The following is a 14,270-nucleotide window of genomic DNA, read 5'->3' on the forward strand; positions in this document are numbered from 1 at the left end:
ATTAATTTTTTTTTTTTTTTTTTTTTGCTTGGTCTCAGCTTATGGGTTAGCTTTTTGCAGTTAAAATGTTTTCATTGAAACTTGAGCTTTATTCAGGCAAAATCCATGGTAAGGAGAGGATCAATACAGTGCTTAGGGCTGGTGTGGAGGCTCAGAATGTCCTCAAAACACATTCTCAACACTTAATCTAGCTCCCCAGCACTCAGCCAGAAATTCTAGTGGAAAGCCTTATTCGTAAATTGGTCTCCAGAGGGCTAGCAGAGTGTATTCAAGAATGCAAAGCACACTGCTATATTTATACAGCATATGTCCTGTCCAATATTTGTCATGTGTGTTTACATTTATTTGCTTATATTTCCTTTAAGTTTGTCAGCATTTGTGTCCAGTGTGTGGGAGGGTTTGCTTCTCAGTTCCTCCTGTCGGAGCACCTAGTTGAAAATAAAATCAGCTCTCAGCACAAGTTCTAGCGTGGGCAATCTTCTTAGGCCACTGTAGATGATCAGATAGCCGAGTAGGGTGCAAGAGTTAATCAGAGAGGGGACGTGAAGATTGATAATTCATCAGTTCTATCCCTTGGGCCTGGAGCACAAGTTGATATTGCTACCTTCTACCTAAGAACAACCAACTCGGGGATTGCCAGGTGTCAGGCAGGCTGTGTGAGATTTGATGCATTTTTGTTATCATCTTCCATTTGACAGATGGGGAAACAAAACCTTTGTCAAGTAAAACAACTTGCCTGGGGTTGTAAAGTTAGTGTATTGCAGAGATGGGGTTTGATTCCAGGTTCCAGGCCCTCTGAAATGCCTTACCGTAATGCCTTCACATTTTAAAAAAATTCTTCCATTTGTTTCTCATTTAAAAACGAGGCTAAAAAGCACTTGTAATACATTCTGGGAACATACATAGTTATTTTTTAAATTTAAAGAAAGCCCCACAATTGCCTTTTTGTTCATAAAGACTGCCTCCATTAATTAATATCTATTTAAACAAATTCTAAGCATTTAACTCATCCTCCTTTTGTTGGAGTCTGAAACATTTCTGAAAAATAAAATAAGTGAGAAACACTCTGCTCAAAGGAACACAAAGGGAGAGCAGAGGGTTTTTATCTGAAAGGAAAAATTGCATTTCACAAATGTATAGACCATCCCTTTGAAGTTATTTTTATCTAACTACCTGTTGGAGAACTTTTTAACCTCAGCTTCATTTTTAAAACATTGATACGCTTGCCTTCTGTGTTGGCGAAGGAGAAATTAAAAGGAGCAGTTAGCAGGCAAGCAGGCATCTTATCTCCTGTCTGAACCGTTCCTTCTTCCACCTCTGCCACCTTTCAAGTTGCACCCAACCAGGTCGAGCTGCTGCACTTGCCGAGGATGAACCGATGAGCAGATATTCTGGGGGAAAGGTGATTGTGGGGTACAATGATAATTTGCAGTTTCCTCTGGTAGGGAAGTTATGGGGGAGTTCGGTTGACTGACTATTGAAAATTGTTAAGGAAGCCCGTGGGAGGCTTTTCCTTTTCTATTTGCAGAAATAAATATTACTGTCTAATTAGGTGTCAGGCAGCACATTCCAACACTTTTGTTTGATACTGGCAGGTTCTTATGGGAACAGTCCCCTTTCGGAATATCGATTTCTCCTCCTGTTCCAGGTGCGTGCTGCCTTTGGCAGAGCGGGACCAGAGGGCAGAGCAGGTTAGGACTGCCCTTGGCTCACTATGGGGTCCCAAGGACCTTGCTCAGGAGGGGGTCTTAGCAGGGAAGCTCATGGGATTGGCTCTGGGGTCAGACAGCCAGGGTTCAAATCCTGGCCTCCCCTCCTGTCAGCTGTCTGATCTTGGGCAAGTTTATCCATCTATGAAAGAGAGAAAGAATAATAACCTCTTCTCCTGGGTTGCAAGTTAAAGAAAGCAGTAGCTGTCAGGCACCTGGTATACAGTCATACACAGGACAGGAAGGAGACCAACATTCGCGGAAGGGGAACCTTGGGGGTCCTGAGGGAGTCACGCAGGTACCCAGCCGCAAGCAGGGTTCTGGAGAAGAGAGAGCTGAGACGCCCGGCCCAGAAACCCCGCTTCCCTGAGACAAACCAGCTCGAGGAGGTGGAGGCAGGGGCCGGGCAGTGGGCGTGGTGGTAAAGACCGTCACCTCCGGGGCCGGGCAGCCAGGCTCAAAGCCCAGCTCAGCCTGGATTAGCGAGATGACTTTGAGCAGTTACATAACCTCTCTGAGCCTGAGCGTCTCTGCCTGAAAACCAGACCAGCCACCGCACCTTTCCCTTGTGAATATCTGATGAGGTAATCATCTGATTAGGTGTCCGTGACATTTAGCCATTGTCATCAGGGAGGGATCCTGACTCCAGGCCTGAGTCCCTCCTCTCAGATGCTCATCGGCATCTTCCCTCGACGTGGCCTTGTCACAGTAGTGCTCACATCCGCTGTGTCACCCATTCCTCACGTGATTCCTGTGGAGTAAACGGGGCATGTGTTAGCAGGCGGATTTTTCTTCCTGCTGAGATGTCTCTTCCCCGGCCACGTTGGCACTAGAATCAGGCTCCCTGATTCTTGCTTAGGCTTTCCCCAACGGCCGAGGCCTCCCGCACCAACTCGGGGCTCTCACTGTTGGGGGGGGGCGGTGGGGATGGGCACTGTGGAAAATCATTGAACAGTCCTACTTGAGATGTATAAAAAATATATATTTTCCCTGAAACTGGGCTTGGTTCCTGGTCACGATGCTCTGCTACACGCTTTGCAGCATTCGGTTTTCTCTCTGAAGTGTTGGAGGTGAGGGCAATCTTTGGTCTTTCTCAGAATATACCGAGACTTTTTTCTACAGCCTTGGGAAATAAAAAATTTTCATCATCAGGATAGTTTTGTGAGATTCAGTTGCCTGCCGTACAGCAATTTTACTTTCATCAGAGATATATGTGTATTTTCTAATTTTATAAGCTACCTGGGATCCACGGGAGCTACAAAAACACTAGGCCCATAAATGTCACCAGATATAAATCTTTGTAGGCCGGAAGGCATCTAGGTTATTATAGAAAGAACATGGGCAAGGCATTAGAGAGTCTGGGAGGTAGTCCCAGCTCTGCCACTGTTGGGGCAAGTGACTTACCCTCTCCGGGCCTCAGTTTACAGAGCTGTGAAATGAGGATAATGACAGTAATCACGAGGGGTGGTTGTGAGGATTGAATTAAGTGAGGTGATGTGTGTAAAGGGCTTAGCACTCTCTAAATAGAGACAAAGTTAGGAAACGTGTTTTTAGTTCAGTGCTTCAAGTTCTCAAGGGCTTCTTCCCATGGAAAACCAAGAGAATTGTGTGTGCCTGTGTGCCTTTGTCCATTTTCAGTTCACTGGTTATCCTTGGTTTTTTTTTTTTTTTTTTTAGAGACAGGTCCTAAAAAGACTCTGTATCCTACTTTCAAATGGATTCGATTTGGCTACCAGTACCATCAGTTAATGCTGAAATCAAACTCATTCTGTTGCTATGGAAGCAGTGAGGAAGGTTTCCAGCAAAAGAGTAGGGTCAGCAGGGCTTGCCAGGGGTCATGGAGTGCCTCCATGTGGCCAGCTTTGGTGACTTTACCGGGTGGGGGTCAAGGACCCATTGGAGAAGCCAATGGAATCTGGCAAGAGGCACGGACTTGTTCACCATAGAAATGCCCAGAGCCACAGAGTTTTGCCATTTCGAGGGCTGGGGCTCAGAAACAAACCCTCTCGTCCCTAGAAGTCTGGCAATTTGAGGTTAAAAATCTCTTGAACTGCATTTATGCCCCTCTGAGTGATCCTAGGTTGAATCTTGTTTTGAGGCCAGACAAGCTGGAATGAACACATGAGAGAGAGAGAATTAGGGGCTGTTGTTCGCTACTAGAAGATAGTTTCTTGTTACTCAGTCAACTCCTTTCTGAAACTGTGAGGGAGGCTTTTATGGCACCGAATAACTGTCCTGCACAGGTTTGTATGTGTGCTCTGTGGTCACTCTCTGCTCGAGAGTGCCCTTCCCACATTTCTGCTCAAAGCCAACTCAGCATCTTTCTGCAGGGTGCTCAGTTGTCATCTCCTCCCTAATCTACAGCTGCACCTAAGTGTCCCTCCTCCGAGCCCCATGTAGTATGTACGTGTGTCTGCGTCATGTCGCATTGCTATAGTGACTTGTTGCCTGTTCTTCCCTGCATCAAACTGTGAGCCTGTCTCACGTTCAATATCTGACTCACCCCCACACCCCAGTGCTTGGCACAGGCCTGGTACCCAGAAGATGCTCCGTCACTGTGGCTGAACCGAACCTCTCTCTTCCAGCTCCCTCCACCCCAAGGAGGGCACCTGTGTGTCTCTCTGAAGCCCCTGTTCTCTCCCCTTGCTCGGCACTCCCCCCCAACACACCCTGGTGTGTTGATATTAGAAATCCATCAGAAGGAGTTGCTGCCTGGCTGATCTGAGCCTGTTTGTAAACTTTGCGCGCCTTCGGATTTAGGAAACAAATAGGATTAATAAGACTGGCAGTAACTCCAAGGCTGGTTACCATTTACAACAAGGCAGCTGCGTCAACGCCAGGCGCACTCCACCGGTTTCCGGGATGGAAGTAATAGAATTTCTGTAGTTAAGCAGCTGTCACTCCCGTGGCCGATGGCACCCACGTATAAATCCGTAATGTAGAAGGGCCGTGGCGGGGACATGGCGGGGATCTGGCGGGAGGGTTAGGGAAGGCAGAGTGATCCCAGGCCCTAAGGCTGGCCGTGGCCTTGGGACTTAAATTGCTTCAGGACAGAAAATGGCAATTCTGCATTGTTTTTTCTCTTTGTTTTTCTTGGGTCAGAATGCAATTTGCGTGGGAGCTGGGGACAAGCCCATGAATGAGTATCACTCTGTTGTGTACTATCAAGTCAAACAGCCACGCTGGATGGAAACAGTGAAGGTAATAATAATAATTAATAACACTAATAGCAGCAAACATGTATTTAGTTCTTACAGTAAGCCAGTCACTGCTTTAAGTGCTTTATTTAAACAATTCACTGACTGCTTACAACAGCCATGTGAGTTCTGTAATATTTCCCTCATTTTCTAGATGAAACTGTAACACAGAACAGGTAAGTAGCTGGCCCATGATCACACTGCTGGTAAATGTCAGAGCCGGGATTCGAACCCGAGCAGGGTCTGTGCTTCTCAACCCTACCCAAGGGAACAGGGTGCTGACTGGACCAGTTAGCATTCTTCCTCCTTTTTGTGAGAGCAGTGGAGCAAGGCAGCTGTGAGCATGGACCCTGGACCAGAGGATCCGGGTTCATGTTCCAGCTCTAATGCTCACCAGCTGTTTGGCCTTGGGCAGGTCATTCAACCACTCTGTGCTCTGGTTTCCTCATCTGTAAAATGGGAGCAATAGGATGACTGTGGTGAAGAAAGCATTTAACACACATAACACTGTCCGAAGAAGAGTCCTTGGAAGAGGGTACACACTCAGTCAATACAATTCATGATCAGTCATACTTGCGAGTTTTCTTAGCATGGAAAACCAAACTGGATTTTTCACTCCTTCGAAATGCCCCTCAAACACTTGACCCTTGCCTGTTTTTTATGCCCCCTTCTGCAAGGCGGTATAATTCATAGTGGCGGGCAGCCTTGTGCCTCTCTGTGCAGTGGGGGAAGAAGGAGCGAGAAGGATGTACTAGTTCCAATATGTGATTCAGTCTCCCTCAAGGTCCTTCTCATATAGCAGCCCCCCTGAAACTGTTCTGTGGAATATAAAGTGGTGTTGTGTTAAAATAATGTTCCCTGGTCAGACAAACGTGAGAAATGTTGAGAAATTCGAGAACAAATAATAGAAGTCAAAGACTTCCTTATTTCGGGTTCTCAGAGCCTTTGTGATGTAACGCGCTCTGCGGATCTGCAAAGGGAAGTGAGAGTGCAGAGCCCTTCCCAAACCTCAGCGACTGTGGGCATTTCCTTTTTTCCTAGTGTCATGTTCCAGGGCTAGTATTCTGTTGGACATATTTTATTAATAGAAATTCCTTGTTTTGGCTGGGCATGGTGGCTCATGCTGTAATGCCAGCACTGGGAGGGAAGGATTGCTTGAGGTCAGGAGGTTAAGACCAGCCTGTGCAACACAGTGATATCCCTTCTCTACAAATACACACACACACACACACACACACACACACACATATATATATATATATATTTTTTTTTAATTAAAAAGAAAACTAGCGGGATGTGGTGGTATATGCCTGTAGTCCTAGCTACTCAGGAGGCTGAGGCAGGAGGATCACTTGAGCCCAGGAGTTCAAGGCTGCAGTGAGCTATGATTATGCCATTTCACTGCAGCCTGGGTGATAGGCTGAGACCCCATCTCTAAAAAAAATAAAATATAATAATAAAATTTTAAAAAGAAATTCCTTGTTTTAATCTAAGCAGATGGGAGGCTTGATGGATCAATGTGATTGTGAACAACATACAAGAGTAAATTATATTTTTCTTCATGAAATGTCCAGCTCAATTCTGGGGCCAATCGTGACAGAAAAGAACTTCTTTAGCTCTGAGTTATAGCAGAAGTCACCACCTGTAAGGGAAGAGGGTCCTCAGAGGCCCCCCTGGATCTGACACAGCACCCTAGCATGTGTCCAGTGGCCTGTCAGGCAGGAGAAATGGAGGCCTACTGTGTGCACACCGTGGTTCTCTTGGTCACCCTCACTGGTCTAGGACCTAAGCAATGTGGAGTTGTCAGACAGTTTCTTGTGGACATTGCCCAGCCCATCGAATCGTGCCGTGCTACTTGGCAGAGAGGAGGAACAGAGCTTACAAGCAAATGTGAGCCTGTAAAAGGCTGCATAGTGCCTGAAAGATGCCATTTTGCTGATTCCACTAGATGGAAGTGGAATTAACAACAAATATTCACATTACCAGATCACACTAAGCAGAAGGGAATAACCTGCATTGGAATAAGAATTTGGAATTAGTCCAGTGAGCAGTGAAGCTTGATCAGAGCTTAAATCTCTCTGCCTTATAATGAGATATTATTATTATTAGTAGTATTTTTTTTAGCCACCCTGTGCTCTGACTCCAAACTCAGGACATACACATGACTTCCTTTTCAGTGGTAGCTAATTCAAACCCAGTGGTTCTTGACTTGTCCCACATATTGCTGTTTCATATTTCCCTCAGTGTATCTCCTGGTAGGCACTGTCTTCAAATTGATGACGTTCCCAATTTGGGGGTCAAAAAGTTATTGGACTGGGTTGGGTTTCTCATCTCTTGTGTGCTTTTGCACCCCATTCTATCTCTTTGCTAGCGCTTGTTACAGGGTGTTATGCGTGGCCCTCTGTGGACCGTGACTCTTTGAGCGTGAGGACTCTGCCTTACATCAGCATAGCCAGTGCCTTGCATGGTCGCAGTTTCCGGTGACCGTTCGGTTCACATTGAGAGGCTGGATGGGACTGCGGTCACCCACGAGGCCCTCAATTCTTGCGCTCTGTCTGGAACGCAGGGTGACAGGCCTGCTCAGGCCACATTTCATTTTCTCTAACAGAAAGTGCCCAGAAGTATGCATCTGTTTTGGCTTTAGCTAGTCATTTGTACAGTGCAAACTCACCCCTTTTCAAAATCAAAGTGTCTTCCTCACAGGTGGCTGAGTTTCTCTGCATCGGCCTGAGTCGCCCAGTGCAGGGGAGCTGTGTGGCTTTAGGGGGTGGGTGGCACACGGCCAGGCCCAAAACGTCTCGATCAATGGTGCCATCGGGCCACCCGCTGGACAGGGATGCTGGGGTGATCAGTGGGTGACTGTCTTAGCTCAGTGTCCTTGGTAGCAATGTGTGCAGCCAAGGATGGGATGAGCCCTAAGGATTTTTCCAAATATTATTGGATTAAAACATTTTTATTAATTTGCATAAATGAGAGTCCTCAAGCAAACTCCCGAACCACCACTGTTAACTTGCTAAGCCCTGCTGCAGCCACCAGAAGTCCTGGCGTGAGTGACGAAAATGTGCACTGTGCAGTTTGCAGTGCATCAAATCCTGTGCTAAAGTTATGTGACTTTTATATCAATTTGGGGAGATTCATTTTTCCTCACTATAATTTACGGACCTCTTTTCATTGGCTGGGAATGCAATTTGCCAAATGGATTACATTTGGTGCTTTATTTTCTCTTCATAGCTAGTTCTTATGTAATTTATTTACAGTTCATCAGGCTCGATGGATGTGTAGTAAATCAGCAGGCAGCTCTCTGAGTTAAATGGTCAGGCTGCCATTGCGGGTGGGCTGGAGTGGGGGGGCCCTTTAACTCATCGTCTCCTGAGCTCTGGTTTCTGCCTGCTGAGGTGGCTGTGCCCATTGAAGACATGCAGAGGATCCATCTGCGATTCATGTTTCGACACCGGTCATCTCTGGAATGTGAGTACCCAGCCAAATGGGATCTCTGTGACACCTCTGCGTGGGTGAGAATGGAATAGCTGGGCGGCCCGTGTATCATTGCCTTTCCTGACCTCACGATGCTATTTCCAGCTAAAGATAAAGGAGAAAAGAATTTTGCCATGTCCTACGTGAAACTGATGAAAGAAGATGGGACAACTCTGCATGATGGATGCCATGACTTGGTTGTCCTCAAGGTACCACGAGTTAGAATAAACTCTGCCCTGAAGGGTTACAGGAAGCAAGGGGCAATGGCAGAATTGCTTAGTGCTTAACAGCAGGGACCCCAGAATCACACACACACACACACACACACACACACACACACACACACACACCAGGGTTTGCCAGCTGTGTGGCCTTTTGCAAAACCTTAACTTCTCTGGGCCTCTGTTTCTTCATCTGTGCCCCCTCTGTGCATAACTGCGAGGATTGTATAACACGGTGCACATAAAAACAGCAATTATGGGTACATGGGAGAGCTCAATAAATGGGAAAGGTTGTTGTTAAGTACAGAAATGGGCTCCTGACTCTGTAAGGACCTCTCTGGGGCGTGTAGAAGACCTACATTTGAAAGATGTTTCACTGTAGCTAATGGAAAAATATTAGAATCTGGGGTTCTGATCCTGCTGCTGACTAAATCTGGAGTCATTTCACAGGCCTTTCTGAGTCTCAGTTCCTTTCTCTTAAGCAGTGATGGCAATATTTATAACAACCCATTCATTAAAATGGCCCATGTGAAAGGGCCCCGTAAACTGTAAAGGGACACATATGCCCACTGTTTTTATTTTTACATCATGAGACTTGGATCATTTTTGAGAAGTGCAGAAGTTTTTGCCTTGATCTTACCTGCATGTTTCCTGCCGTGCGCCCCCTTATGACAGCAGAATGTAGCTACTACCACCTGGGTGGGTGCAACATGTGTGGCTATGAAACACAGCAAGGTTAAGTTTGATCCCTGCGCTGGCCTTGGCTTTCTTAACCTTGAAGGCTGAAATTGCCCTTTTGCCTATAGTGAGTGTGGCAAACACAGCCTTATCAAGGCCTTAGCACGCAGTACTCTTCTCTGAGTCTGACTTTTCTGGAAAACCCACTTTCTTCTGTAAATCCTCTGTTTTCTCATTTATCTCACTTTGAGCTAGTTCTTGGCATGAAAGCCATCCTTCCCCGACAGATTGTGCACTCCCTGGGTGCAGAGGCCTAGTTGCAGTGAGTTTTCTTTTTACTTTCCCCCATTAAGCCTCAGTTTCCTCAACTGAGGATGATAACAGTGTCTGTTTCGTATGGTTGTCATGAAGCTTCAGTGAAATGAACTAAGGCATATAAAGCACTTGGTTCAGCTCCCGGTGCAGAGTAAGATAAATGTTATCTCCTGTCATGCCTCTGTCTCATCATTCATTTTAACATGCCAAGGCACTTATGTGTCTATCACTCTACTATGCACTCTGTATGCATTGTCCTTATTTAGTTTGCTCTAGCCTTCTAGGAAGTAGGGATTATGATTTTCCTGAGTTTATTCATTTAAAAAAAAATGAGTTAGAGAAAGGCCAAGGAACACACCCCTGAAGGCATGGACTTGAGAATGACAGAACAGGTCTAGGTCCCGGGATGTTCCTACTTAGTGCCTTTGCCATTAACTTCTTTAACACATTAACTGCCACAAGTTGTGTTCTTACTGTTACAATTAATATTGACACTTTAATTCTGAAAACGTGGATGAAATGAATAGAAGTCAATAAATTGTGTTTTTCTATTTATGTTTTCTTTTAAATTATACTTGAAGTTTTTATTCTATTTTCATAATAAAACACTGTGGCCCCAAGGAAAAGTTTCTGATTTTTTTGTGTGGCAGTCAGTGTGTTAAGCTGGATTCCTTACCTTGCTGGTGGGCATGTATTATAACCTTAAAAATTAGGATTACTTAAAATGGCCTGTGTAGGAATCTTCAGTTCCCTTTTTTGCCATTAACAAACTTTACAGAGACTTCAGTTGGTTGATCAACACTTTTTAATTCATGTAACTTTGGATTCTTGCCTATTTTCGTGGAAAAACAGCCTTGCCTCACGAGCTGATATTTTTTGCTTCTCTGATGATTTTCCTCACTGTCTGTGGCCCTCTCCACTTCACAGGGTGTAATTTGGCCACTGCAAGCTCTGTGTAGCGTTGGGTATGTAGCCTTGGCCAGGGGCAGTAACCAGAGTGTTGTTTTCAGGGGGACAGCAAGAAGATGGAGGATGCCAGCGCTTACCTGACTCTTCCTTCTTATCGACACCACGTGGAAAACAAGGGGGCCACCTTGAGCCGAAGCTCCAGCAGTGTTGGGGGGCTCTCCATCAGCTCCCGGGATGTGTTCTCCATTTCCACTCTGGTGTGCTCCACAAAGCTCACCCAGAATGGTAACGGAATCATCAAGAGTTGTCTGTGTGTGTGTTTATATGTATGTGTGTGTGTGTGTGTGTGTGTGTGTGTGTGTGTGTGTGTGTACATGCCCAGGGAGGTCCTGGTATGGACCGTTTAGCCCAGTGACAGTAATTCTGCATGTGTGGACTCTATTTTAGTGGGCTTGCTGGGTTTGCTGAAGTGGCGTATGAAGCCTCAACTGCTACAGGAGAATTTGGAGAAGTTGAAGATTGTGGATGGAGAGGAAGTGGTGAAGGTCAGTGGGGCTTCCTTTTGTTTGTATTTATCCATCAGTGATACCAATTTCAATCATGGGAGCCTCCAGGGGAGAAACGAAGCATTGAAGGAGATGGGGCAACTTTTTCTCTGGTGATGGGACACATTGTCCCAAGTTGCCACGGGGAATCTTATTGGGAAATCCAGAGGGGATGACGTTATTCAATGGCCGTGAATGCCGAGTGGCAGAGAACCCTGGCTGTGGCCAGTCTCTAGAATCAGATCAGCCTGGGTGTACATCCCCCACTCTCTCACTTGCCAGCTTCATGTGATAATTTTATGAATGTGACATGGTTCTCAGGGTTGTTATGAGCATTCAAGGTGGTAATGTTTAATAATTATGCAGCAATTTCTTACGCACAGTACACAATAATTAAACAAAGCATATGAAACATACAAAGTTCAATAAATAGTACCTATTAATTATTTTTGTTGTTATATGCTGTTATATAGAGTAGAATTATCCCTTAGTACCACCCACACATCATTGTTAGAAATAAAAAGTATTCTTAGTTTCTGCTGCTTGGAGAACATTATGTATTAAAGATGAGAAAGGGGAAGACATCAGGGCTTACATTTTAAGTGAAACAAGCAGGAAACAATGCAAATGCCAGACATATTATTGCATCCACCTAGTAGTGGAGGGTATGAAGCGTCTTAAGGGCAGGTCTAATTAAGGCAGCCCTCCCCTCCAGCACTATGAATTGGGACAGATGTTTCCCAGTGGTCCTGGTGATTGTGTTTCTATCGGGAACTTGGCACAGCTAGAAACACCGGGATTAACATCTTTATGTGGTTATTCTGTGTTTTGAGGGATTATAGGAAATACTGACCCATCCCTTAGGAGGGAGGAGAATCAAGTTTTATTTAATTTCCCATACCTGAGAAACACTGTAGAATTTCCAGATGCTTTAAATGTACTCTATTGACCCACCCACCTGGTTCAGCGATGGCAGGGTAGTTCCCCAGACACGCCTTTCACAAGCTGTACAACCTTCAGGTAGCTTGTCCTGTGGCACGGGGGCCTTCCATTGCCTCCCTTTGCATTCTTTTTTTTTCTTTTTAAACAAGGTTTGTTGTTGAGGTATAATCTACATATGATGAAATAGGTACAGAGCAGTTATGGTGAGAGCACAGCCCAGTGAATTTTTATACGTGTGCACACCCGAGTACTCACCACCCACCATGAGATCAAGACGCAGAACATTTTTAGCATCAGGGTAGGATCCCTCCTACCCCTTCCTGGTCAACAGCCCCTTTGTGTAACCACTGTCCTGACTACCGTCATCACAGATGGGTTTTTACCTGGTCTTGAATTCCATAAGAAAGGAGTAGTGAAGAATGTACATTTTTGTGTCTGGTATCTTTTACGCAATCCATTGCTTGTGCAGGTCATCCTCATTGTTGCATGTGGAAGCAGTTTGCAATTGATGGGCAGTTTGCATCCACGAGCAATTGAGTTGCTCCAAGTTCTAGTTCTCATGAATAAAGCTGCTCCGGACTTCTAGAACATGGCCTGTGGTGGATATCTGCTCTCGTTTTTTTTGGATAGACACTTAAGAGCAGGATTTCTGGGTCACCTGCACTTGTTCTTAATGCCACCTTTATTATTTCATCCAGTTTCTCCAGGACACGCTGGACGCACTCTTCAATATCATGATGGAGCATTCGCACAGTAATGAGTACGACATCCTCGTCTTTGATGCTTTGGTAAGAGATAGGGGACAGGGTTTAGTGACATTAGGCAGTAATGGGTGCTTGACTATGAGAATACTGAGAATCTATGGCTCTTGTGGCCCTTGTCATGAATTCTTTGGAGGCCTTGTAGTGTTTGGCATCCCAGACCAACGAATGAGCTGCTGTTTTCTTTTGCTTGTTTCTAGTTCATCTGAAAGCATGGGGCATGGTGGGTGAAAGGGGAATGTTAAGTGTTGATGTCTGATTCACACTGGTTGAAGTTGTATGAGGCTGGATACTGTGAATGGTCACTTTGGCTTTCCATGAATGCTGGGGACTAGTCTACATTCCAAATGTAGACTACAAACCTAAAATGTTTCCTACCTCTCTGTTTACCTTCTTCCTCATGTCTTCCAACTCACCGAGGCGTTACACTCTTCCTGTCCACCCAGAACCTTTCATGGTGGGAGGCCATCCAGATCTTTCCTGCTTCAATCTTCCTACATGGTCTCTTTCTCCTTTCCCTGTCACAGCTCACATTTTCTCAGTGTCATGTCAAAGTAAACATGAGAAACATCTGCATTATGGTATCTTTGCTCAATAGAGTCTTCATGGGTTGACCCCTAGTACAATGGACATTTGCATTTTTAAACTTGGAGACCACTGTGGCTTAATCAAGTGCTTCCCAAGAGGATCCCCTAGAATGCTAGCCCTATAGGAAAGATGTTTCATGACAAACAGATCCTTTGATTAATTAACTCAGGGAAGTGCTGAACATTGCATGACCCTCTTAGAGATTCACAATGCACATAAGTAGAGCAAAGGCTCTGAAAAGTTCTGCAGTAAAGAAGACCAGTATAATGATGATAACCTGTTATTTGGCTATGAAATTCTTTTATCTTATAACACCGTGCAGCACACTTCATGAAACATTTTTTGGGTGGACATTACCTTAATGAAAAGGCCTAACCATATATTAGTGAGCTAATTGCTGGGTAAGAGAATTTTGGTAGGGGTTGAGTTATGCCAGGTGAATATGGCTTCTTGCCCTGGGTTTGCCTTGAAAATACTGATTGCCTGCATCTTCCTCAGATCTACATTATAGGGCTCATTGCAGACCGGAAGTTTCAGCATTTTAACACGGTTCTGGAGGCCTACATCCAACAGCATTTCAGTGCGACCTTGGCTTACAAGTAGGTAACTGTGCACGTGGGATTTCTTGTCCACCTCCTCCTTGCCTTGCCAGGTGCCTAGGGCACAGGAACTTGAGTAATTTCCTTTTGTCACTAATCTGTGTCAGTTCTCCCTTTTCTGATAAAATCCAACTCCTGCCTAGGTTCTTTGGATATCAATAAAAATATTCGAAACCCATGGGTTGGGATGATTCTTTATAGCAGCAGTAGTTTGTGGAAGTGCCTGTTCATTCATTCATTCATTCATTCATTCAGCCAGTCCACTGTCATTGACTGAGCAGTTACTTGTACTCATGGTGGAAACCAGTGCCCAAAGCAGGAGAGAAGGAAGT

General features: G+C 45.2%; 1 protein-coding gene across 1 annotated transcript in view; it reads left to right on the forward strand.

The window, feature by feature from the left end:
• The window catches only part of DOCK2 (dedicator of cytokinesis 2), a 392,475-nt gene that overhangs the window by 53,911 nt on the left and 324,294 nt on the right, over window positions 1-14,270 (forward strand). Inside the window, exons 15-21 of the mRNA XM_075996281.1 lie at window positions 4,812-4,910; window positions 8,302-8,374; window positions 8,486-8,589; window positions 10,605-10,788; window positions 10,951-11,048; window positions 12,689-12,778; window positions 13,838-13,938. Coding sequence (XP_075852396.1) covers window positions 4,812-4,910; window positions 8,302-8,374; window positions 8,486-8,589; window positions 10,605-10,788; window positions 10,951-11,048; window positions 12,689-12,778; window positions 13,838-13,938 — 749 coding nt within the window. The remainder of the gene's footprint in view (window positions 1-4,811; window positions 4,911-8,301; window positions 8,375-8,485; window positions 8,590-10,604; window positions 10,789-10,950; window positions 11,049-12,688; window positions 12,779-13,837; window positions 13,939-14,270) is intronic.

Source organism: Microcebus murinus, chromosome 21 (assembly GCF_040939455.1).
Source record: "Microcebus murinus isolate Inina chromosome 21, M.murinus_Inina_mat1.0, whole genome shotgun sequence".
In the NCBI taxonomy this organism is placed as follows: domain Eukaryota; kingdom Metazoa; phylum Chordata; class Mammalia; order Primates; family Cheirogaleidae; genus Microcebus; species Microcebus murinus.